This window comes from Rhipicephalus microplus, unplaced genomic scaffold (assembly GCF_043290135.1).
Source record: "Rhipicephalus microplus isolate Deutch F79 unplaced genomic scaffold, USDA_Rmic scaffold_21, whole genome shotgun sequence".
Classification (NCBI taxonomy): domain Eukaryota; kingdom Metazoa; phylum Arthropoda; class Arachnida; order Ixodida; family Ixodidae; genus Rhipicephalus; species Rhipicephalus microplus.
In genome coordinates, this window is record NW_027464594.1 from 5976074 (window position 1) to 6002391 (window position 26318).

General features: G+C 43.4%; 3 protein-coding genes across 3 annotated transcripts in view; 2 read left to right on the top strand and 1 right to left on the bottom strand.

The window, feature by feature from the left end:
* Window positions 1-13455, bottom strand: part of LOC142785386 (uncharacterized) — a 35720-nt gene extending 22265 nt beyond the window's left edge. Inside the window, exons 1-5 of the mRNA XM_075883866.1 lie at window positions 13153-13455; window positions 8236-8411; window positions 5562-5751; window positions 3223-4214; window positions 122-415 (exon numbers count right to left, since the gene is read on the bottom strand). Coding sequence (XP_075739981.1) covers window positions 122-415; window positions 3223-4214; window positions 5562-5751; window positions 8236-8411; window positions 13153-13312 — 1812 coding nt within the window. The 5' untranslated portion in view covers window positions 13313-13455. The remainder of the gene's footprint in view (window positions 1-121; window positions 416-3222; window positions 4215-5561; window positions 5752-8235; window positions 8412-13152) is intronic.
* A 7999-nt stretch (window positions 13456-21454) lies between these two features.
* LOC119169968 (uncharacterized) lies at window positions 21455-22993 on the top strand. Its single transcript, XM_037420976.2, has one exon. The coding sequence runs from the start codon at window positions 21619-21621 to the stop codon at window positions 22237-22239; it is 621 nt and encodes a 206-aa protein (XP_037276873.1). The 5' UTR covers window positions 21455-21618; the 3' UTR covers window positions 22240-22993.
* Window positions 22994-23598: 605 nt separating this feature from the next.
* LOC119169979 (clustered mitochondria protein homolog) overlaps window positions 23599-26318 on the top strand; it is a 94891-nt gene continuing 92171 nt past the window's right edge. The window contains exon 1 of the mRNA XM_037420996.2: window positions 23599-23790. Within this exon, the coding sequence (XP_037276893.2) occupies window positions 23667-23790 (124 nt within the window). The 5' untranslated portion in view covers window positions 23599-23666. The remainder of the gene's footprint in view (window positions 23791-26318) is intronic.

Below are 26318 nucleotides of genomic sequence, written 5' to 3' on the forward strand. Positions count from 1 at the left end.
CAGATAGGCTTTACAATTATTGATATATTAAATTATTTTATGATCACCATCAAGTTAAACAGACCTGCCTTTTATTGAACCGAGCTTAAACTGCAATGCCAATTACAAAAAACTGTATCACCTGTTGAGGCTGTGCTTCAGCGGCCTCGCGAGACAGAATGGCCTCCCTCTCGAGCAGGTCGGCTTCGATGTCCTCGAGCCTCTTCATGAGGCTTTCTTTATCACGTACAGAACGATGCCGGGCCTCCATCAGCTCCTGAGTCAAGCGCGCGTTCTCGGCTTTGAGCATCTCTGCCGTGCCTTCTAGCGCAATCTTCTCGGCCTGGGTGGCCACATGCTCCTTGTGCAGCTGGTTCCTGCCCTGTTGACTCTCGTGGAGCTGGTCGCGGAACCAGTCCTTGGACTTCTCGATCACCTGCGGCCAGTTTCAAAATTTTTGGGCTGACATACACGCAGCAGCGAGAACAGTGGAGAGTTCAAAGTTCGTCCACTACTATTTGCAGAACAATTATTTACTGAAGAAGTAAGCGCAAGCGGCTGAGATGGTGACAGCATTTAGTGGCACAGGGCTCAACTAAGCAAATACAAATTTGTTATTGGATTAACAGAAAGTTGTTTACTTGGTTGCTGGTGAACTTTGAAAATGTATTAATGAGAAAGCATGAAGGAGTTAATTTTGCGGAAATTTCGTGTTGGTGCTGACCACGGCGGTTGGTGTCTTTGGTTTCCAGCAAAAAGGCAGCATTGGCCATAAGCAAAATTTTAAGGTTGATGCAAATAAAAATAGAAGCCAGAGGGCATTTGCACTTTGGCTTTCCTTGCAGCACAGTTTACGTCTCCAACAGGAAACATAGACAGGCTGGCGCTTGAGAAGGCGATAGAGAGAGAGTGTGTGCCTACAACCACACACGTGTAGATATTGCTATCACATTGAACCCTTCAAAGACTACGTTATCGGGTTCCCAAATTTTTCTTATGCCAATGCTACTGTGTACACTGGAACTCTAGACACACTAAAACTCTCTATATAGAATGTCTGCAACAAGAAAATCTTGTTAGTGATTTATCTGCAGCACAGATGAAGTGGCGCTTTCAATGGTGGTGAGGATACCTCATTCATTTCTGCAATGATAGCCATCACTACCTGACTGCTGTAGGGAGACAGCAGACCCATTCCCTCTAGCCTACCAGTCTACCGTATCAACGTGTAGCTGCACACCGCAAAGTGTGCTAGAATCTGCACAGAGATGTAAGCAAATCAGAAAATCGAGTATGTTCATACAACTTGACTATGCTGAATTGCAGCTCAAGAGAACGTTTTCTTACACTAAAGTTTTGAATGCTGCAAAATGCTAAGAGATGGTGCACCATGTCCCCATCTCCTTTGCTGTATTTTGAAATAAAGACATTTATTCTACCTCTCTTGTCTCTGCAACCCCTTGATGCATTCTTATTCGAGACACAGGGCAATGAGAACACATGTATGCACTCTCAAAGAAAGAAATCAACAAGGCAACACTGGAATGGTGCTCCAATAATACAGTGTTCCCAGAAGGACAAGCTTCTTTGAGTCAGGGCTAGGCTAGTGCAAATAGTAAATTTTAGGCTCGAAGCGAATAGTGATTTTGGTCGAATTTAAGAATCAGATACAAAAAAAAGGTGCAGGGGTGGGTGGGGGGGCAATTTGTCGTGATCTAACAAGCCTGCACTATACTTTTCTTTATTTTTCATTGAAAGAAGGCTTCAGCAAATGCAATCTTATTGGTTTAAAGGAAGTGGAAACAACTTTGAATGGCAGCAGGATTTGGCTTTGGTAGAAGGCAAGCGATAACCCGGTAAATATGTTACGTTTTAAAATTTACTACACTTATTGCACATGAGTCGGAATAGGAAGCTTTTAAACTGGCCTTGCAATACTTTTTGAGCATGGTCAGAAAACGCTGCCGATCGGTAGTAGAGGCTCCCGACAGCATGCAAGCCAAATATTATAGCACAGCACGTGGCCTGGAATTCACAATAAATTATCAAAGTCAGCTCAAAATCGCTTTTTCTTCTCTCAACAAATGACGAAAGACGCTCAAAAATCACTCGTAGAAAGCCCATCAATCCGCCATTGGCTGATTTGAACATGGCGCGCTCGGGCGTTACAGAGATCGCCGCGGGAGGCCGTGACTTGTCACGCGATCAACCTGAAAAAGCCGCGCATTCAATGAAAAAAGAAAAAAAAGCTTGAGGTCACGAGGCGTGGGTGACGTATTTTTATTGCCCCTGCCATTCCTCCCTGCTTAGCTTCCAGTGCTTTCATCGAAAAGAGAGAAGGTAGAATGCCATTGCAGCAAGCGACAAATCTTTGTAACTCCTCTCGTACTGGGTGGATTTTCGAAATTTTCGCGGCGCTGAATTCGTAAGGCAATAAGCTCTTCCAGTGAATTCATTCCATGGTTACTTAAAAAAGTATTTCAAAGCCCCTTTAAAAAATGATTAATCAATGTGAGGGTAATTTGTTCATTTAACTTTGAAGTGAGGCTTCGTGGCAGTGCAAATTTCTCCTGGTACAAATGTTTCCACGATTAAGCACCTCTTCGCTGCAGTAAAACCACCTTTACAGGAGGTTACATGCGCCCCAATAAACACCTATTCGTCCATTACAAATACTTTGAAATTTTAAATAACTTAAATTCAAATCAAAGCAGATTCAAATACTGGAATATTCATTCCACAAGCCTAGTCATGACAAATTTTATAGCTTGATTAATTCACCTTTCTATATGCAAGCTCCATGCTGGACTTCGTGCATCAAGGTATTAGGTCCAAAATTTTGACAGCAATTATCACACAGTAAAGATCTTGTGCAATAATGTACCAGCTAGCCCAAACCTTCATGTTAGTTAGCCCCTTTTACTACTGTGTCTCATGCACTGGATATGAAGAGTTTCCCAGATGCGAAGTGTTCAATTGGTCACTCTGTGTAATAAATACTCAGCATACATTTGTCTGCTCCGCTACATCCACCCAACGTCGTTGTAGTTGCAATTATATTTGCACTATGTATTGAGAATAAATTACGGAGCAAACAAATGTGACCACTGCCCAAATGCTCATTCTTATTGCTTTTTTTATTTTGCACCATATTTTTGCAGTTAAGTCAGCAAACAATCTAAGCCTTCTTTCACAGTTTGTTTCTTTTGATTATGGTCAGAGTAGAGGATTTCAGGCACTAACCTGCAGTTGATTGCGGAGACTCGCGTTTTCAGTTTCCAGCTGGGCCCGGGCACACACAGCTGACTGGCTCTCCACATGCATCTCAGCAATCTTCTTTTTGAGTCCCTCGATGGCTCCGCAACGCGACTCCAGGTCCACCTTCAACTCTTCCACAGCGACCTTCAGCTCACGGTTCTCATTTGACAGCACTGCAGCCTCATCGTGCAGGAATCCTGTCTCAGATTCCTTGGAGTGGATCAGGCTGTCATAGTCGCCCACCACACGTCCATAGCGCACCGACTCCATCTTGAGTGTCTGCAGCTCCTGGTGCAAGCTAGCTTCCCGTTGCACAGCCGCGTCTTTCTCCTCCGCAAGCTTTTGGCAGCGGGCCTCAGCGGCTGCGGCCCGCGTCTTCAGTTCTGACTTGGCCTGGACCAGCCGGCCAAGCTCTCCCTGAAGCGTGTCCAGCTCGCCCTCAAGATGGACTTTCTCCTTCAGAATCGCAAAGTGGTCCGTCTCCTCCGTTTCGACGCCAACGTGAGCCACAATGCAGCCAGTTGCCGACAGCTGCTCGGTTTGCGTGCCGGCCGCCATTTTCTCTCGGGCGGTGAGGACGCCGAAATGGGAAGCCCGCGGCACCATCATAGACTTAAGCATCCTGATTTCGTCATCGACGTCGCTGACCCACGACAGGTTGGACTCTGTCTCGGAGCACATGGAGGCCGAGTCGAAGTTATCTGCGTCGAAACCAGCCTCCTCGGAGGGCCGCCTCCAGTTGTGCACGGAAGGAAGCTCCCTCCGGGTGATTGTGCATTGGTTGCGGAGGAGGGGGCTAGGCTTGGTGGACCCGTTCTGGGAAGACTGCACTTGACTTCCGGTGGTGGCTTGACTGCTCAGGATGGTGCGTAGCCAGGATGTCCGCTCATCAACAGAGGCTACAATGCTCTCTGGGGGATATTCGACCAACTCCTGGTAAATTGCTTTGGTCGGCACAGATGGCTTCAGAGGCACACCTGCGAGCACATTGTAAGCAAGGTCTTGAGCTTGAATGCCGTGTACACTTATGTGGTTTATTAGGGTGACAAATAAATGAGCTAAGCATAATAGTCTGTGCATCATGCATTGAAAAAGATTCACCTTAGACAAGACCAGCCACAGGTCACCATGATAAGCTTGAAAAATGATACAGCATAAAACTTGAACACCAATGAATTCTTTCCAGCAGCACATTATAAAGGGAGAACAAAGTTACGCAGGTGATGCTGACAAACAACAAAACAGTAATAAAAAATGCAACTGCAACAACCAACACTGCCATATTCCCCTTGACATCACGTTACGTGTCATGATGTTTAGAGATCAAATGTAGACATGTAACCCTGCATATTAGATGATAAAAAGCATGCAAACCACTGGTACAGGCTACAAATAGACTAACGACTCCCATGGCTTCCTCAGTTTATGCTGCTCTGCTGTGGAGTCTTCAGTCAAGTGAAATTGTTGAAAGCCCATCTTTAAGATACCCAGTGAAGGAATTTTGTGCAGGGAAAGAACTCTTCCTGCGAGAACTTATGACCAACATCAAAGGATATCGAAACCTGATTGACAAAATGAGACATGAATGGTTACTACAGCAATTTACTATGGCATTTTTTATGAGTTTAGAAATTGATACAAACAAACACAACTGGCTAATGGGAAAGCTGGAATGAACTGTCGTCCATACCAGTTCATTTTGAATTTCTAATATTTACAATGCGCAGCACTATTAGTTATGGAAAAGAAGCAATTGCACACAAAGTACACAACTCCATGCACTGCTAGAACAAAGACAAAAATAAAGAATGTGCCTTCTTATTGCTTTGCTTGTGCAGGGCTGTGCGAGTTACTTAGATCTTACTGACGAGGCAGCCACAAGATTTGGGTCTTCTTTCCTTGTTAGTCTGGTATTTATGAAGCGCACCTCGCGAAGGGAATAAAGAAGACGAGCTGAACCTTTAGCAGCAGCCACATGGCCACCAGCAAAGACCAACACATGCGCTAAACATGTGCCCCAAGAGCTTCATGGGGCTTGATAATAACTCTGTCACACGAGCCAACCTAGAAGTTCACTTGGAGGAAGCAAACGTCACCCTTAGTGTCACTCGCACGGTATCACGCGGGAACGTTTCCCCAAACTACCTGTGCCGCAATGAAGGGTCTAGCCTCGGAAGCTCCATAAGAATATGTTTAAGGTTCCTCTGGAACGTCTGTTTCGGTAATTTCACTTAGAAAAACTTTAAAAACTTCGAGAAATAGTGTGAAAACATTCTATATTATTTGCACTCAAAACATATTATTCACACAGCTCTACTTTTTACCAATGGTGGACTGCTGGACAGAGAGGGCATCGGCTGCCTGGGCCATGCACTTGAGCGGTGAACGGGGTGCCACTGAGCTGGCCGCAGCGGCCTGCGCTCGGCGTGGCGAGTGAACCAGCGAGTGCTTCTCTATGCACTCAGCCACCTGGGTGCACAGTGTCGGATTCTCAGTCGCCACATACTCCGCCACCTGAAAATGTTGAATGAATGAATATAATGGATATAATTATTGCAAATACAAATTAATCAAATACAGAAAGAAGCTCGAAAGCAAACCAATGAATTACTATTTCATGATAAATTATTTTTTCTGTGGAGCGTTGCTGTAAAATAAGTTGCCACAACGCTCCACACAAGGTATTCACAGGGACAGGTGCATTTAAACATCAAAAGAAAACGTGCATGCTGTTTTCACACATTGTTTAGGAGGGGGCATAAGGATGATTACGTGGGCAGATGAGATTAAGAATTCTGGGAGGCAACTGGACCACAACAAACACACATTAGAGAAGCATGAGACAAGCCTTTGCCTTGCAGTGGTCATGGCAATCAGGCTGATGATGATGATAATGATTACAGCAAGGATTGAGACAAGTACATCATTACGATGAAGAGACAGGATGAGCAAATGCAAAGAGAAGTGTAAACACACCCAGTAGGAGGGTGGATGCAGGGCTGAAGTGTGGAATTCTTTCAGTAGTGAGCTCAGATGGGAGCATCGCAATGTCATTCTGTGCAGCGACAACTGAAAAACGCAGCATGCATTCTATCTCGCAAGTGCGTAATCAGCGGCACTTCTAAAGGGCTAGTCACTACGTGGGCTCTTGGACTGTGTGCTTGACATGATAGCTCGCGGTATCTTAAACAAGCGAAAAGCAACATAATGCCTCTGATCACCTCCGTTTACAGTTAAACGTTTCGGCCCTCTGAAACCCAGCTGTTCTCAGTTATCGAGTAATGAGTGTTCCCGTTCTCCTGCACTTGTGTGACACATTGGTCATTAATTTAATTTGCAAAGAAACTCTTACTGCACTATATAGGCCCAATAAGATTGCACATTCAGATTTGAATAGCTGCTTAATCCATTGCCACCGCAAAGAGTACTTCGTTTCTTGCTACTTCTTTCATAAAATTGATAAAAGATGCCACAATTTTTTTTAGTTTAACACTCATTAGGAGTCCCCTTTCCCATTTGAGTCGTTGCAATATCAATAGTTCAGTTGACGTAATGCTGTTTTTGCCTATATATTGTCTTTTTTTTCACAACCTTGAGTTGGGACTCACATGGCAAGAGCAAATGTCAATATATAAAGATCACTATTTGTGGAAATGAAAGCAATGCTCGTTTTTGTTCTCCTCACAGGAACACGTTGAGAGGAACTCACAGTGGTGCCAGCTACAAAGTGCTACATTATGTCATGTCTGTCTAAGAAATTCAACCAAAAAACTGAACTGTTCCTCGCACCTTTAGTACTAAACTGAGGCTCCAAGCATGACCCCTTACGGTATTTCAAGCAAATTAAAAAAAATTTACATTACGACACTGCCAGAAACAACTCGATTCCTGCATTAAAAGTGGCATCCACTGTAACTTTAGCCACCTGAATGAGCTAGCGCTGTTCTACATGATCCAATATTCTATGAAATATTATGCCATTGGATATTCCCATTAGCTCAGGTGTCAGCTAGTACACAAGGGCCGTAATTCAGGCTAGTCGGTTGTTCACCACCACAAAAGCAGCACATCAATCACAGATGAACACAAAAAAGCATACGAGGGCTCGTATGTCTCTTCCTGTTTGTTCGTGGTGTCCACTGTTTTTTTTTTACCATTAGGTATGAGTTGTTCAAGTTTTCAAAGTGTTCAAGAGCAAGAAATACTAATTTACGAGCAATTGTGATCAAGAGTTTCAAGTTCTAGCAGGTGAGTTGTAGTTGCACCCTAACTTGGATAAGACAAGCCAAAGACTAGAAATTCAATATGGTTACTAACACATTTTTAAGGCACCTAAATTATTTGCAGACCAGTACCTACGGCACCTTCACTATTTATTCAGTGAAGATATGTGATGGTGACTGCAATTCTAAGAGGTGTAAGGACATGGCTCTGCTTCTTGAAAGATTGTCTCTGAGCTTTCAAAGAGCTGTAAAGCAGCTACAAATGGATTCGTGTCGACTAAACACTAGACTGTAAATTTGGTAATTTGCACTCGCTGACTAAGAGCACTGGTGAGGCCTTACCTTGGAGGTCCAAGGTAATAATGTCTGGGGTTTCATATGGCATAACCACGATATAATGAGGGATACCGTAGTGAAGGGATCTGGAAATTTGGGCAATCATGTGTTCTTTAAAATGCGCTGAGATTGCACAGCACACAGGCCTCTAGCAGTTTGCCTTCATTGAAACGTGACTGCCACGGCTGGGGCCGAACCCGCACACTTTTCAGGTCCAAAGATAAGCCCCGTAACAGCTACCCCACCGCGCCAGACAAGAGGTCCAAGGTAGGTGTGGTGAAGGGAAGCAAGCCTGTATGAGAAGCTAGTTGCGGCCAGACTGACTCGATGCGAATCCCCCACAACTGTTTTCTTTCAAATAATTCAACAGTGGTTATCTAACACTTCTACTGTGCTTCAAAACATGCAAGAGCATGCCGTTAGTAGTGCAAGTGCCCACCCGCGGAGAGATGTTTGGATAGACCGGGTCATCGGGTGCAGCTGCTGGCCGCTGCTCGGTTCCATTGGTGGCCATGCCTGCGGCACCTGTCGGGGGCCCAGGTGGTGCCTGGGCCTCACCCGCCGGGCTTCCCACCGAGCTGACCATGCTGGAACGTCGGCTCTGCTCAGAGTCGGCTGGGATGAACGAAATAAGCGGAGACACAATTGCAGGGACAGAAGAGAGTGAGAGGAAAGGGTGAGGAGAAAGAAAAACCCGAAAAAGCCCGTGTTAGTTCATGGCCCCAAAAAATAAGCACGAATTCATGCACCATTACAGTAAACAAGGCAGGAACTACAACGAGATGTTTTCTGCTTTCCCAACAACAATCAAACCACGATAACACCATGCTAGATGCCTTGCTTTTTGTCGCAATCAGCAAGTGACACGCCAGATTGACGGTACATGGAAATTATGAGCGTTACACGACTCGGTGGGATCTAAGAGCCATTTAAATCAGGAATACTGAACACAGAACCATTTGGGTTCAATACTGCAGAATTATTTTAACTAGTACATAAAATGAGTAATGGTTAGTGCCTGCAATTGGAGACACTACATGCCTTCAGAATACCTACTTTATTGAGAGTGAAAACAGCATGGGAAGATGGGACAATGGAATGAAGCACATATGCACAGCACCAGCTCACCCCATCCTCCATAAATGTTGATTTGCCATTACGCTCGAACCTTGATATAACGAAATATCTGTTATAACAAAGTAAATGAAGCATAGTTTTGCAATATATACAGTGCTAGGGGTATACCTTTATAATGAATTTTCAAATACTATAAGAAACTTCTTTTTGTGTAAGATGCAACTTCGTTATAATGAGATTTGAGAGTATTACCAGGGGCCAAGGCATTAAAACATACATTTTCTGGCTAACTTCCATAAGGTTCAGGACCTATGAGATACGACAGTTTCTCTATTTCACCAGCAGCACATTCCCATCAGCTGCCGTCCATAATGAGCAAATCTTTTCAATTACACCAGCAGAGTTCTCTCTGATTAGACTAATGACACGCATAAAAGTTTACACAGGTAACACATGATCCTTATGAAAAAGGAACAAACCATTATGACAGTCATCCTTATGTCATGACCCAGTATTTTCATAGGTGGTGATGATTACTTGATACACAGTCTATAAACATTACCTATTTACAATGTTAGCAGTTAAAGTACAGACATCGCTCTTTGGCAGACCCAAATTTAAAAGAACGTGAAGCCCTGAACAGCAGTTCTCAAATGTATAAAAACAATTTTAGAAACTTGTTCGAAGCAGAAGCTCAATTTTGATTTTGATTGGCCCTGAGAATCGCCGACCTGTACACTGGCTATCCATTCAAAGTGCACTGCTTAAGTGTACAAGACAGATATCTGGTATACAGAGGTTTTTTTGTTGATTTACATGTAATTTTTTGTTGTTACTGCTATTATAATGAGTGCGAACATTCAAGGTTTCAGGTATCTAATAGCAACAGCTTGTACGACAGCAAAAGACACTAAAGCTCTGCAGGACTTCTTTCATACTTCCAACCAAAGTTCCGAAGTTAGAAAGCAGCAAGAACATGTACGATATATTAAAAAAACTACAGTAGGAACAACCTCAATCAATTTAGATGAGGAACCTGCTGTGAACAAAAAAACTTTGGCAACAGGCAAGGTGTTTCAGTCTTGCCTGCAAGCAGGCAATGTTAAAAACTAGAGATAACTGTTACACTAAAGAATGAGAGGTTATCATTTATTGTTAAAGATTTATTTGTTCATAATCCACAGCAAACAAATCATACATTAGTTTCACAAAGCTTGGTGTAACAAAAATAAAATATTCAATTATAAGATAGGATTTATAGATTCAAAGATTGACCAATTTATTTGAAAGTGTGTGGCATAGAATGAAAATATGGCATTTGCTGCGAAGATCAGTCAGAACAGAGTGAATTTAGCGAAACAATGTTTTGTTTATCAAGTCCCATGTAGCACGCAGTTATGAGAAAAGCAATGGCAAAAGCAAACTAAAACAACAGCAAAACGAAAGCATAGCAATTTGATAGTTCTGCTGCTACACAGTTTTAGATGCACTTATTCTAATTGAAAACAAGTGTTCTGCACTGCACCAGCATGGCCTTCTTTCTGCTAAGAGCTGAGTCCACAGTTCTGAAGCAAAAGGTGGTATATTGAGTTATCCACTCATCTGAAACAATCAATGGAATCAAGTGCTATGTCTTCAAAATAACAGGTAATGTCTTTAAAATTCTTAATTTCAACAGCCATCACTAACAAACATTAGCACTACGCATCCTGCACCAAATAAAAAAATAAGCCACGTGTCTAATGGCACTGCTGTTTCTTAGGGCCAGTTTAATTCATTCGATTTTACAGCAAAAGCTGTTATGAGTTCAGAACACGGGTCACGGGTGGCGCTGTAGTGGTCTGCCACCGCTGGTGTTCGTAACCAGTGTCGCAAGAAATAAGAAAAAAAAACTCAGTAAATACAGAACACCTAAAACACAATGGAATTCGAACCCGGGCCTACTGCGTGCCAGCCCAGTATTCTATTATTGAGTGACGACGGTGCTTGGAAATAGTTTCTAAACTGCCCTTAGGCAAGCTTGACATGGGGAAAAGAATTGCGTTAGTACGAGTAATAAAGCGTTTTAGAACACCAAAGAAACAAGCAGGCATCACACAATGTGAATTGCATAACGAGTGGGTCGTCCAATGCTTTAACCCATCAGAAAACTAGTTCTTGATCACCTATTAACTGTGGCCCATACCCACTTCAGGCATAATTCTTCATCGTCGTCAGCCACTGCATAAAAAAATTTAACAAAAGTCCTAGCAAGTGTCTAGCAGATACCACGCTTCTCCGAAGAATGACCATGGTTAGCATAGTAAATGCTAGCCTACTACACAAAAATTATTATTTTCTTGGCACAGTGGGTACCCACCCGGCAAGTGTGCTTGTAGCAGTTACCCAAAGAGTGCCTAGAAAAGTCTCTGAAAGGCAACTCTTCTAGCTTTCGCTGTGCCTGCGGTGCACGAACCACGCAGGCCTGGCGTTTTCCATATATATTTTTAAGCAACACAATGGTATTTAACTGTATTAAGACACTATTCTAAGTTTAAACACTTTCTGCAGAATTCAGGCAGCAAGCAACAACTTGTTTAGATGAATAGCCGAGAACCAACCATGCAAATGATGCAAAGTGTACATGCCCACAGTCGCACTGAATTTACTGTGCTGTGCTGGTCTATTAACAGCTCTTAAATCATGCCTGAATGAGCAGGGTGCATATGCCTTCCCTATTCGCACAAGTGCTAGCATTAAAGGTCTGCACTAGAATTAGGTCTGCACTAAAGGAAGCTTGCGCGGCAGCGGGTTTTCCCAAAGTTACGCTGTGTCAGGCATGACCACCTACTTTGAGCTGAACACTCGGAGAAAACACAGCAATATTGAAAACAATTCAGAACCAGAATTTTTTGTTAGCGTCAATTTCGCTTTTGCAGTTTTTATAAGCTTTGTATCCACTTGTTTTGCACACTTTCACGTGCATTAGCAATGAGGCTTTGCAGATTTGAGTGTTGCTTTTTGTCGTTCTGGCTAGTGCTTCCATTGTCATTTTTTTTTAACCTTTTCATTTGCAGTTAACAGTCTTGCACTACTTTTTATAGGTAATTTGCTGAAAAGGTTCACTTGTTAGAATAGCATACACACTAGTTTATCCAATTTAATGCAATATAGAAATGGCTATATGGTCATGGTATGCATCAAGACCACTTCACATTACAATAAAAGAATAGATGCAAACTATCTGCATTCTTTGTTATTGTTTTTCTTCTCAAAAAGGCCTGAGATTGCTAAAGGGCATCAAGAAATGATGTGGTGCATTTGATGGCACAGTCAATGAAAATGAGTAGGTAGAAGTTCCCTGCTAAGAGGTTCAAAAAAGTCGTTATGAAAGGTGTGAAGTCATTAGGTATCGAAAATATAACTATTGAGGTGTGTAATTAAGGTCAGATATACACTGCAACGTAATGATAGACTGAAATGTATTTCAGTGTTGGGTAAAACAGTACTACTGCCTTCAAAATACATGGCTGGAGGCACGGGCTACCGTCGCAACAGCAGCATTTCAAGTGAAGCCATGTTTGACATTGAGAATTAGTGATGCATAAAGATCATTTCAAAAATATGAAACTGCTTTGGTGTCAAATAACAGCTCCAGCCTAAGAAACTATCTCAAGTATAATGACATACAGCGTTCATACACTAATATATAAAATGCTCTTTTCCCTTGGGATTTCGAGATTTCACAAAACACCGAGCATTATCTGATCTAAAAGGTTAGCAACATCAAAGATTAGTGTGGCGTTTTTCATGTTCTTTCCAGCCTCTGTCAGCCTGTAGAAACGCCCAGCCAAAGAACTGTCCCACGATATGGTAACGCGGTTTAGGGATTCGATTTTCTCTAATTCAGGTTTTTCCTCAAATGTGAGATTTCTCATATTGATCTTACATGGTGTTCTGCAGATCACTTTCAGTCTGCCAACACAAAACATTTCAATGAAACGCTCTTAGCAAATGTAATGGTTATAAATTATTTTTTTATTGTCAATGAAATGCAATAAATTGGTTCTGCTTAGTTCACGTCAGGAAAGCATGTGTGTGTGGCCTAGTGTTCCAGGCGTTTGCCTTCAGGCTGGGGGTGACCCGGGTCCACATGCCAGCCTCGCAATGAAAAGTTATTTAGTATCATTTATCATTCTTTCGCTGCGTGCCATCACAAGCTTCACGTGTTGTTTCATACAAGCGTTGCTTTAAAAGCAAGCATACTTCAAGAAAACTGACTGGGATTGGTGTCGCATACCCAGGAATGGCACAGTAGAGCCAGCTGTGGCAGACTTGGAAGAACGGATGTCAAGCCGTGGATCGACTACACTAGCCAGGGGGTCAATGTCCTGGGCATCGTAAGGGAGCAGCTCGGCCGCCTTGTTCACCTGCTCGACGTTGAGTTCGAGGTAGGCCATGGTTTTGGGTCCAGTCGAGCCAAGCTAGATCCAGTGGGACGACCAATGTCCCCACAGTTGAGCAAGCTAGTTCACTCCGTGACCAAGGGGTCCATTACGCCATAAATACCCCGCTGCCTGATTTGATGCGAGTATGTCGAAATCTGCATGGAAAAATGAACAATATATTCAAGGATTGTTGGCACAGCATAGACTATGAGCTAGGGCATGTGCAGCTAAAACAACGTTCTTGTGCCTGTGAGAAAGTGTGGATGGTACTGGAAGCAGGAATAACAGCTAATTCAGTTAATCGTCTTTTTTTTTTTTTCAACTTGTTTTCTATGACAACAGCAAGCTCTTGTGGCTTACACTGGCGTGCTCTCAAGAACTTCTTGTTTACATCTTTTTCGCGATGCCATAAAAGTGAACCTTGCTTGCTATAAGAGTGGCCATAGTAATAAATGTTTAAAACTTCGAGAAAGATTTCTTCTAGCACTCTGCTTCGGACAACAAGGCAATGGCAGTCAGTATGTGAACTTGCCTAAGCTTCATCCTTAAAGAAAAGGCAGTACAATAAACATGAAGATGACGAAAATGCATGTACCCCCAACAAGTGCAATGCAAGTATGTTGCACCAACTCGTTCACTCTCTGTTGCTGAACTTCTCTCTCCTTTCTTCAGATAACTTGAGAATGAGAAAATTAGTCATTTTTCAACAAACGTATTGCCGTTTTAGTAACTCCGACTAATTGCAGTAATTCTACACAGCCTTTTTGCTCCAAAGGTACAAAAAGCCGACATGTTTCAAAACAACGGCTAATGAAAGTAGCAACATTGCAATGAATAAAGAAAGCCTGCAAGAACACCTGATGCCAAAAGCACGACGAAAAATCCATGTTTTAGGCATCATTTCTTGTGGAAGCTAAATGACAATATAAACAATGTTCCTTCTAGCGATTGTGGTAGCAAGATAGTACAACAGTCACAGCTTTTAACAAATTAGCACAGACATTCCCAGCGGAATGCAACCCTCCCGCCTCAAGATGCCCTCTCGCAACTACAGCCACTTGGCGGATTAGATATAATGATGTGCTTTATAAATCCAATGATTTAAAAAGAATGAAGCACAAAGATTGCCGCTCTAACTCTGCATAAGAGGCAGGTAACAGAATGCTATAAACCACATCTATTAAACGACCTGAAAGCAAATAAATGTGATTGATTGGCTTAAGGCTTACAAAATGTTATTAGTACTGTTGATGTGAGTTCTATAGGAGTTTTATTCACAAATGGGTGGCCAACTTCCGAACCGTGCATAAAAACTGGGTAATGTAGAGCATTCTATAGAGGGTAAACTAAGGTTTCAGTAGCAACTTTTGGTCAGTTTCTGAATAACGTCTTATTATTCAAGACACTAATTATTTAAGAAAATAATAACCAAGGTGAATTATACACCACAATAATTATTTTTTTAAAAGAAGCATGTGATAATCTGTACAGGTACCATATTTACAGTGAAAACAGTACTAACTAATAATTGGATAGTGTTAACTAACTAATGTAATAACAGTATAATAAAACAACACCCACACACAAAAACACTTCGTGAACTATAGCAACTCCTTTTAGTTAATTTCACTGCCATCTTTAAACTTTATATGTCTCGGCAGAAACAGCTTACAGAATAGTAGAATACTAATTCTACATCTTGCCAGATTATGTATGGTAAACCTCACACTGTATATTTTAAAATCGATTGCCCAGAACTTCTGAAGAGACAATGAAAAGTTTAAATAAAGCCTCCTCCTTTATTCCATAAATTTTTGCCTAAGGCGTCAGCAGGATTTTGTTTTCACGGATGCAAACATGTGTTGCAACACAGCTGGGGGAAAGGGGGAACCGCTGGTGTACCTTTGGTAGAGGAAAGTGCCTCTCTGCTGTACGCCCCTTGCTGACGCCCATGATTTTAGGCTTTCTTATTTAGCATAAATACGTTCCAGCAAAGATCCATCATTAAAAAAAAAAAAGACGAGACAGGGTCATGTTATTTTGTGAATATTTATCAACTTGTGAGCTCACGCAAGAAAAAAAATTTAATGAGAATTGAAGCAACACAGGGCTCTAAATTTATGAAATTCTACAGCTGCTAATAGTATGTACATGTCCATTTATAACATGCTCGTTGTGGATCACAAAATACATTAACAGTAAGACAGTTCATGAAAGATTCGTGCTTCAGAATTAAGTCATCAGCATATCTTTAAAACCGATAAGGTATTTTCTCACAACTTCAATTCTATAGAAATAAAGGTAATGTGATGCATTCCCATGAACTTTTTGATATGTTTAAAAAGTAGATCCTGTGAAGCTTGCAAAGAGACGAACTGCTTCATACACTAAGATGATAGGTAAATTGTTGAACACTTAGAAATGTTTTAGACCTTAGTCTTGATTTGATGAAAAGGTGGTTGACTGGTACTGTTTTTTTAGACTAGTGGCGATGTCCATTACATTACTTTCCATAAAAATACAGGCAATTAATAGTAAAAATCTCTGTGAATTGATGTGCCAACATGACAATTATGGGACCCGCTGTAGTAGCAGATCTCGGATCAATTTTGACCCCTTGACACTCTTTGCTGAGCACCAAAATGTACCTACATGGGTGCTCTCGCACACTGCCCTCGTAAAATAACGGCCGCCATGAGCAGGAATCGAATTAGCCTCTTCGAAATTAGTTATCCCCCACCTTATCAGCTGAGCCACCACGGCAGATAAATGCAAGAAATTATCAATTGTATTAATTATAGACTGGGAAACCATGCTGAATAATCACAATATAGGGTACAATGCTTACACACACAAGAAGTACATTTGCTCAGCAACATGTGCGTATGTCTCGTCTGAATGCTCATTCGCACTCTTGACCTTTTCCCTTGTCCAAGCTGTCAAACTTGGCATGCTTTCAATCTCACATATGAATGCAGTTGTGATTAAAAGTAAACCCTTGGATTATGAGCGTTCTGGCTGCTTTTCATCAAAGTTTCCTATAAGGCTATCTAAGAGAAAATATGACAGCACCATACAAGTGAACGAAGCGTTGGAGGCTTCGAACATACTCAGCACTTATAGGCATGTGATGTGTCCAAAAGTGCAAGATAAGAACCTTATATAAATAACATATTCATGAAATGTGATGATATTGTAGCAGCACATTTTTTTCTATTACCATTTACTCAAAAAGAAATTAAAAGATTGAAACCAATCCATATTCAACAATGACTGACTCACCCTTCCTTCAAATCAAATCATGTGGTTTAATGGTTTAAGCAACGCAACATGTATAAGACAGGAGGAGAGCATTTTGAGTTAATTATGGCAGCCTTGAGTTCTTAGAAGTTATCTTAAGCATGGTACAAAGGCATATTTTGCCACTATCTGAAAGTAGCTCCAATAAAGTTGAAATTCTCAATTAAATTATTTTTTCTCACCATACTGCTCTTCATCAAGCTACTGTAACTTTTTTGTACTCAACTTATTTATTAAAATTTGTCATTCTCATTGGCGTATAAGTTCCCAGGAATATCACAAAGTAGATGAAAAGCTATAAAGTGAAATATGTATCATAGCCATCGACCTTTATGTAGCAAAAGACACATGTAAACTTATACGTATTTTTAAGAAAGAAACACTGCTCAGCTCAAGAAAGATATGGCCTTGTCTGGGGTTTGAACCCAGGACCAACATCTTTCCAATCTAGTCACTCTGCCTACTGAGCTAGCCAAAAGGCTAGCAGTTAGCAGCATTAGAACAAATTAATATGATAAACAATTGTACTGCAAGTCACTAGTTTACAGCTGGTGCATAAATTGTTACATTTCTGCTTACTGGCCATGGACATTTTACAAGTTCCATCAACAAACTACTGTGGTACACTTCAGAGCAGTGCATAATCAGCGTTGAAATTTATTATCTGGTGTCACAGTTGGTGAATGTGCAATATATGCGTTGGTGGCATCAAGTTAAGTTGTCCTGCATCTTAAATGGGTTCCGCAATACTTCTTGAACAGAGTCAGGAAATGCCTCCAGTCAGCATTCGAGGCTCCCGAGAAAATGCGAGCCAAATATTATAGCATAGCACACCCACAGACTGGAATTCATTAAAAATTCTCAAAATTCACTAAAAACACTTTCTATTCTGTCGACAAATGACACTATATGCTCAAAAATCATTGTGGCATATGCCCAAGTACCATGTCATTGGCTGATTTGAGCTTGATGCTCTTGGTCGTTAGTGGGATTGCCGTGGGAGGCCATGACTTGTCCACATGTGTGTGTGCTCACAATCATGCCGAAAAGCCATGCATTTGAAGAAAAAAAAGTACAGAGAAAAAGTACTTAAGGTCACAAAGTGCACATGACAAACCCTCTTCCATCGTTTCATCCCTCTTTGCTTCACGAAAATGATTAACCCAAGCATGCAGCCAATCTCTAACAGGTAAAGAAAAAAAAACGTGCTGTCATTCCGGCAGGGTCCTTCACAGCAAAATGGCATACTGAATAAAATTCCGTGGAGCAGTGTGATTATTTACACATTTATGAATAAAATTTTGGTTTGTACTTCAAGAATTACACTTGGCCTTAGTGGGTTAAAGGGCACTTAAGGCAAATAACAATTTATGTCAGTGAGAAAATCTCACTATACGACAAGGTCTCAAGCAGCAGTGCCCGACGCATCGAGAAATTAAGCTAAATATATCACACTACGTGCACCACAAGTGGGATATTTTGGAAATGATCCCGGTGATATGAGAGCATCTGAGTACTATCAATTGCTAGTAATCAAACTAGCTAAAATAAAAAAAAACGTTCGGTTAATTAAGAAACATAACAAAATACTGCTTATCTGTTTGATTCATAGAAAAATAACCACCTGGCGATACTATGCCGAATGGCGCGAGTAGTTCCAAAACATGATTCTTAGGAAATTTGACGGCTCAAAAGTACTGTTTTTGCTTGGCTAGGCTTGACAGGTGGTGCCATCTAGCAAGGCCCAGTTTAACCAAGCAAGCTGAGAATTGTTGAGTGGCCGTTGCTGCTGTGGCTCCCGCCACTGTCACTTTGCTGCTACTAGTGTCAGTGGCTGTGCAGCAAAGGCAGGCAATGCTGGGCATAGCTGCACCAGTGATGCAAGAGAGACGCCTTTCAGGCGGGTTATTTGAAGTGCGCTAACGTGATGCGGACTGTTAGAATGCAATTTTATTTCAGCATAAGCACTTCCTTGGCACAGAAGAAGCACCACGAGGTTTCTGGACTGCCATTTCAACAATCAACACTGACTTAATATTTGCCATTAATGTCTCTTTAATGGCTATGATTTGGCTAGCTGGCCAAATTTCAATGTTTACGACACAGATAAACACAGCGAAGGATGATTGTGGAGAATACACACACAAGACTGACAAAGTCGTAAGTTCGACTTTCTAAATAACTGAAAATTCACACCCTTGGCAATTTCTATAAAGAACTAGGACACACATAATGAACATGTTTATGTATTTGTTTGTTCTTTATAAACAAAAATTAATTTGGATCACTTAAATGTGTACTCTCAGGAGGCCATTTGTTTCATGCTTATTTAATTCAATTCATTTATTATTCACAAAGAGATATGTACATCAGTTTGGTTATAAAGGCAGGGCCCCATAGCTCGCAGAGGAGTTGTGAAGGGAGCCATTATGTCGTATCCAGTTATACCAACACAAGAGCGCGCAAGGAACTAGTATGATGGGGATAGAATTCAAAAAAGTGAAGGGAGCATGAACCAATGTAAGTGAACTTTGAAACAGGTAAACAACTGGCATTTTGTTACATCTATTAGTAGTTTGTTCCAGAGATGTGATGCGGTATTTGTGAATTAAAATGATCTATAATTTGTGTGAAACTCCAGAGTGTTTAAAGTACAGGAGGTAACTGACCGTATTGGGCATGGGGTGTTCTGGTAACTAGTTTTTACAGAAGAAAGAAAGTGTATTTTCTATTTCCAAGCAATGCCGACAAGTTTCGAAAAATGCAGGAGCTCCACTGCAGATATTTATAAACACGGAAGAGTATGATGACTCGCTACTTAGGAAAGTTTAAAAAACTCTGCATGTTACAGTTAGAGTTCTATACAAAGCATTGAAAAGTTGGGACATGAACCATCAATGCTTCTATGATGTTAATGTTGTGACAAAGGGAAAAATGTCACAAACTGCATGATTGACGCAGGGTACAAAAACTAGACAGACATGGCAATGACAGCTGCCACATTTTAATCGCTTGGGTTAGTAATGCTGACAGCAACTCAGCTATAGAGTTGTGTGCAGTTGAAGGTGTTGAAAAGTAGTTAGGCTGCTAGAATGATGAAGCAGACAAAAAAAAAATCTTGTGCAAAGCATATCATTCATTCAATGTGCATGCCCTATCTAAAAAAAGTCGCAGCAGAGTTTGTAATTGAACGCAAATTATGCAAAACCTGAATGTGGATAGAAAACAAAAACGAAGCTACTTCAGACGAATTTCCGATAAAAATAAAGGGCAACAAGTCCAGAAGTGCCCAGATTAACTTAATAAGCTCCCTCTATATGTCAAAATATGGTTTAATTACTGTAGTATAAATAGATCGATTGAACAGAGACTGAATGAATAATGTCACTGCGCTGAGTGTGATCTTTTTTTTTTTTTCTGACTCCGTTTTTTCGCGCTGCTCTCTACGACTGATAACGGTCTAGAGGCAGCATTACAAAAAAAAAAAAAATCTCAAGAAGCGGGCTTCACGCTTTAAAATAGCAGTGCTTAACACAATTGTTCAACAAGTTCAAACACAGTTACACACACACAAACACACATGCAGTTACAAACACACCTGCACACACACACACAAATGAATACTGGTTCACATGTATGCGCTGTTCAGTAGAGTCTAGTTCCGTCGTGCCCAAGCGTGTACACAATTAAAATAGCGCGTGGCATATACGAGGAACCAATTTCTCAATCACGGTAATCATTCTAAATGCCGCGAGCAGCGCGATCACGTCCAACCTGTTCGTTTTCAGTCAAGGCCGAAGTTTCTAGCGAGGGCTATGTCAGCTACCCCCGCGAAACTGCGGACGTAACGGAACATCTTAGGGCTAAAATTAATCGCAAACGTACGCGAAGGTACCACACAGTGACTTCATCTGCTCGGTACGGGGGTATGCATGAGGTTTCTTTCTTTTTTTTTTTTTTTTTTTTTTGTCATTCGTCAAGATGCGAAAGTGTCCTCGAAAATAGCACTGCGGCAAAGCTCGCTGACATCGCGCCTCTGCGTGCGACAAAAATAGAATGACTGCCACATCTTTCTCGTGCCGGAACTAGCCATCCGTCGCGCGTATTTCCCCGAATAGGAACCGCAAAGCGCGCTCTATTCCACGGCAGATCGCCGCGAGCCGCACCTCACAGCGGCTGGGCGACGTGGATCGTGGCGGAGCTTGGCAAGCGGTTCCGGACGCTGGTCTCGTACCTTTACAGTCCGCTGTGCGGCGTGTTAAAGCACTGCGACGGTGGAGTGGCCCGCGTCCACGATGTCGCTGTTCAATGACGAACGGCCACGCTTCGCGACAAAACAATCACATCTCGCCGTTCTATCGAACTCTGGGGCAACATTATGACAGACGACATCATGGAGAATGACGCGCTGTCTCGCCCCCTGTGGGTTAAAACAGGCATCAGCAAAAATTTCTTATTGTAACTGTACGCACAACAATTTGAACAAGATTGAAACATTTTTCAAACATATTTTTACATTAGTTAATTTTTTGTTGGTTTATTGTGTTTAGTTGGAAGTCTAAGGTTGTTTCTTTTCGTGTAGTTCAAGGAATAGTGTCACCAAGCTTCAAGGCTTCCCTTCTGCAACTGCAGAAATGCGTCATAGCTGCCATGTTTTGTGGTTGGGACATGGAGGAAGGAATAAAGCACTCCGTGGAATAAAGTGTTCCTTCCTCCATGGGTTGAGATCACGGAGGAAAGAAAGAGATCATAGAGAAGGAACACCTTTCCTTCCTCCGTGGAGAAGGAATAATCACTTCGGCTCGCGTTGTCTTAAACTTGGCCAGATATGACTAAGTCTCCGGCTTTTGGCTGTGCCGCACGCGAGCGCCGCACGCCAGGGAGCAGTCGCGCGTCGTCGGAATCGTCAGCTTCCCCCGTCGGGGCGCTGGCTAAGCCTAACCGAGGTTTTTATCCGGTCCCCGCGATGAGAGGGGCTATGCAACGGTGTTGTTGAGGGAAACGCAGCGCGGCTAGGCATGCCTAGGGGAAAACCCAGAGGACGCCGCGAAACCGGCGACGTCGTGAAATGGCAGATCATCGAGCTCTGGGAGGCAGGCGTGAAGAACAAGAGCGAGATCGCGCGCCGTCTCCACCTGTCGTGGACGGCCGTCAACCTGTGGGTGCAGCGCTGGGAGAGCGAGGGCCACCTGAACGTGCGGCCCCGGTCTGGCCGGCCGCGCACCACTTCGGGCGATGACGATACCACCGTGAACACTTACACCGCCTTCTACGGCGGAGCGGCCAAGCCGACCGTTCAGGTCAAGCTCGAGCGGCCGGACGAAAGACTCTCGGCGCATCAACACAACCCTCCGTCTTTCGCGACTGCCGCTGCTGCGGCTAGTGGTGGGACCGAGCAATCGGCTGCGAACGGCCCGTTGCCGCTGCTTCCTCTGCGTCAACTCACGGATCCCACTTGCTTCGCGAACCATCAGAGCGCCTTTAAAAGAAGCTTCGAGACGAACGGCGGGGACCCGCACCATCCGGCCGAGCGTCACGAGGAAGTGGTCGGTCTCGATCCTCCGCCGCCGCAAAGACTCAGCCTGGCCACTCAGACGGACGGCAGCAGCACGACGCCGCCATCTGAGGTGGCCGGATAGCCGATGCTCGCACTTGACGATGAACTGAAAATACTTTATTTATTGTAGTCTTTAAAATACCGTGAGACTGATCGCCACGCGCTCATCCAGTTTTGGGGCGCTGTGGGGAAGCGCGCGCGGCCTCTCATAATCATCGCTTGTATTTTTACAGAGGCGGTACTCTCTTTCTGTGCGTGATGCGGCACAATCTTCTGAATTTAACTGGACGTGTGTGGATATATGCGCGTAGACATTCCAAAGCGCGGCAAAGAAAGGCGCCTGTTCCTGGTCGTGTCAAATACCCCCAGTATACGCATCTAACTGAACTGTAAATAGGCAAGGATGGTGTGAAACACTTTACACAGATTTGTGGGTTTTATTGCACTTATTCTGGCTAGCGGCAACTAATAGTTTTATCAACCGCTGCTCTGTTGGTCAAAAGTGTTCTGTGTGCAGCAGGCAGGATTCTGTGTGCAGCAGGCTTTTTTGTGACTTTTCCCGCTGTGGTACTTTTCAGGCTTTCGCGCTGCGTATACCGTATTGTGTATCGAGCACCTTTTTACTCGTGCATCTTTGTCTGGTCTCGTGTACGTAGTTAATTTTATAGAAACCCGGTGATTTTAATATATTTATGAACGCTTTATGAAATGCAATATGAACGTGATCTCTCGGTGTGCTCCGCGCCATTTTTTCCCCTCACGCAAATATACGAGTGATATGCAATGTCAGTCGTGCAAGTTTGAAAGCGTTGTAATAAACAAAGTGGAGTGGCGAAGTGTGTGAAGGGTGCGTCTCTTGCTCGACATTCGTTCGAAAACGAAATATAAGGGCTCGTTTACACCTGCGAATCGGAAACTTCGTGCGACAGTTGGTCGATTTTGTTGAAAAGGAAAAAGCCGAGTTCGTTTGTCGCAAAGCGTTGTAAACCAAAGGAGCAAGCATAGAACGTCAATTTTATTGCGTCTGCATCGCGGTGCGCGCAGATGTGACTCAACACCGGTCACGAAGCATTTCGTGTGGTGCGTCACGTTATCCAGTGTGAACTGAAATGAACATTAGCTGCCGTAAGTCACTTAGCCGCTGTCGACAATCACCACTGAGATAACAAGTGCTAAGAAAAAACTCGATTGAGGGTTAACCGAGTCTGTCGTCTGCTACCCCTAAACAGACGACGGCGATACGCAACTGCTCCTCCCCTGGTGCTTTGAAAAAAAAAAAAAGTAATTGCTCAGCAATAACTTGATTTGAACAGACAACCAATCTTGCACGAAAGCGTCTAAAACTTTAGTTCTTTCTCGCTTCAGCTCCCCCCCCCCCTTTTTTTTTGTTTTTCAAGAAAGAAAAGAAGAAATTGCGCAGCGTTTACGAAGTGGCGCTGCGGTCGACGTGCCCAGCGGCTCCGTCTGCGAGGCTTTCCACGTGCGAGCGGTGGTCCCAGTGCAGACGAAATGACTCTCGTAGGGACTCTCGAAAATGAGCATTCGGCCAAATTACTGTCCGGCCCAGCTCTGCAGGAGACCACGGTGAATGGAGTAGACTTGTGCGTTCATGCCGGATGCGACAGCGGCTCTGGTAAGCCTCCCTGGACCATTCTCATCCTCGCACCAAAGTGTGGCAATCGCATCCCGAGTTCGTATCGGGCCGCTCAGCGCTCACATGGGATCTCCGTCGCGGTGCGGCCGCGCACATTTCGCTATTTTCGACGCTTCTCCGGCCGAGAAAACGAAGGAGAAGGCTTCGATGACGATGCAACGGGACTACAGTGGGCTCTTTACGCCCCATGTACGGTCTTCAAGTATTAACGAGCACGCAATCGTAAAAAGTCTTTCGAGGTACGACTCGCTACCTTTATTTGACCTTTTCCTCCGGAGGTTAGGCCTAGGCATGTTGAGACCTGCGGCGGCTTTCGTTTTGAACCTTGTGATTTTTCGGGTTTCGATCGTGCGTGCTACACAGCGAAGAGGCGCTCTTCTGGCAGTATTTTTTACCACGCCTGTAGCATGCGTGCACCTTCCTCAAAAATGGGGAGGGCCTCGCTAAAGAAACGCGGTGGAAGAAGCGCGATTTTTATTTTTGTGCTTTTTAAAAGGTTGCGAGGAGGAGCCAAGTTTTGGGGACTCCTCTCCCCCTGGTTATGCTTTTTTTTTTCTTCGCTCAGCTGTTTCATGCCGCCTTCTCCTTTCCATTCGCGCCGGGGTTTAGCGTGCGTGATTGGAGTGAATCGTGATTTTCTGCTTTTTCTTCCCGAACAGGACGGGAAGATGCGCCGCGAGTAATACCTCGCCTTTACATTTGTTCACTCGAAAGACGCTCGTGAACGCCTGGATAAGATTTTTTTTTTTTTTCCCGACAGGCGTAATTTACGAGTGAACACCCCAATGTGGTGCGTGCTCGGGTGTTAAAATAAATAATTGCCGCTTTCGAACGTTGCATGTCTGCAGAGAGAGCGAAGAAAAAGGAAAAGTTGAGAAACGGAAAGCGATAACTTCCGCTTTGCGATCGATTTCACCCTCTTTTGATTGAAGTCGCAAATGCGCACGTTTACAAATGCGATGGTGGTGCCTCGTGTCCGAGCTTTATTTTTTGCGGAAGATGAAATGACCTGCTACTACTGTAGCTGTTCGCACGTAATTACGACGTGCGCGCCGGTGGTTTCCTCCTTATCTCGCCCGCGGCGTGGACGTTATCCCGCGACAGACGTGTTATACGATAAGAGACTCAGTGGAAGGGAGACTAGCATGAAGAGACTAACTAATATCCGACGCGACAGGAGGGTCTGGGTACGCGTGAGCGAAGACGCGGCCAAGGGTTGCGCTGAACGGTGCGAAAAAGACGCACGACTAAAAAATAACCTCGGGGCATTCGCACGGCGCGATTTGCCGACGATTACGTGATGGTGTCCGAAGGCCGCCCTGCGTCGCAACGCTGACGCGCGTGATCTTCGGATGCACAGCTAGCTGCTTCGCCCCCCGGAATATGCGGGCGCCTGCGCGGAACTTGTTGTCCGATTCGGCGGTCATATTTCGTTCCGAGGTCCACTTTATTGCTGTTTTTGAAAAATGAACCGTGAGATTCGTGCTTGGTGTATCAACTGTGAGGCGCAACGCGGAAGCAAAGGTTATTTCTCGGATAGTAATTACGAACGGGCGTGGTAGGCAAGTCGTTAACTCGGTACAAACGACGTCATCTTCTCTTGTGGCACACCTAGAGTCTCGTGGCGAGGGGGGACACCCTTTCATATTTTTTTTTTTAGTTCCCTCTCTCGTACACCAGCCAGGTGGCATGGATCGTTACCGAGAGTGGGTCGTAATTTGAGGCACCATATCCCCGATTGCGTTTGTACTTTGTCACTAATACAGTAGCTAGGTTATGGTTAAGTGTTGAAGAACCTAACGTTAATTTCAATCAACATATACTGAAGTGTAGGAAGTTGTAGGGCAAGTTATTTGTACTGTTTTTACGGTATTGCCGTTATTTTGGCATAAATGCAAAGAAATTACAGCTGCTTTTTGTCCGCTTTAAGTTCTTCACATCTACCTCGGCATTATTGCTTTGAAACACAAGTAGCGTGCCCTGTACCTTCCTCGGCTTGAGAGACTCTTAGTTTTCTTTATGTTCGTGACTAACAAAAACAAAAAAATGGTCCTTTGAAATTTCTCAACTTTGGTTCATTCAAGAAACCTAACAGATGCATCAGCTCGTAGCAACTGCTCAAACAACTCTTCATTTAAACATGGCAAAAAAAGAAAGCACTCCAACACCGAAGGAGGGTGTTAAAGAAAAAAGGGCACATGTTATTCTTTCTTTAGTGTACACAGGGTCATTCATTAACACAGCTGAACTACTTGAAAAATATTTTGAAGCGATAAGGTTATCACTGTTTCTGGTTGGCCACAATTTGCCTGGTCAGGTTGTTGGTAACGTACCGGCGCAAGGCCCACCCCTGGAGAAGCGGGCGCTGCAATCGCGGTGACGCACAGGGTTGGATCACGAGATCTCGCCTCGCTCTGGCGAAAGAAAGCTGGCAGTTGAATGCGTTGTTTCTAACCACGACTTTGCGGTGTTTTCATTTTATGAACAGTGTTGTATTGCTCTGACTT

What these genes read in the sequence shown, in the direction of transcription:
- LOC119169968 (XM_037420976.2), top strand. Translation starts at nt 21,619, where the DNA reads ATGCCTAGGGGAAAACCCAGAGGACGCCGCGAAACCGGCGACGTCGTG.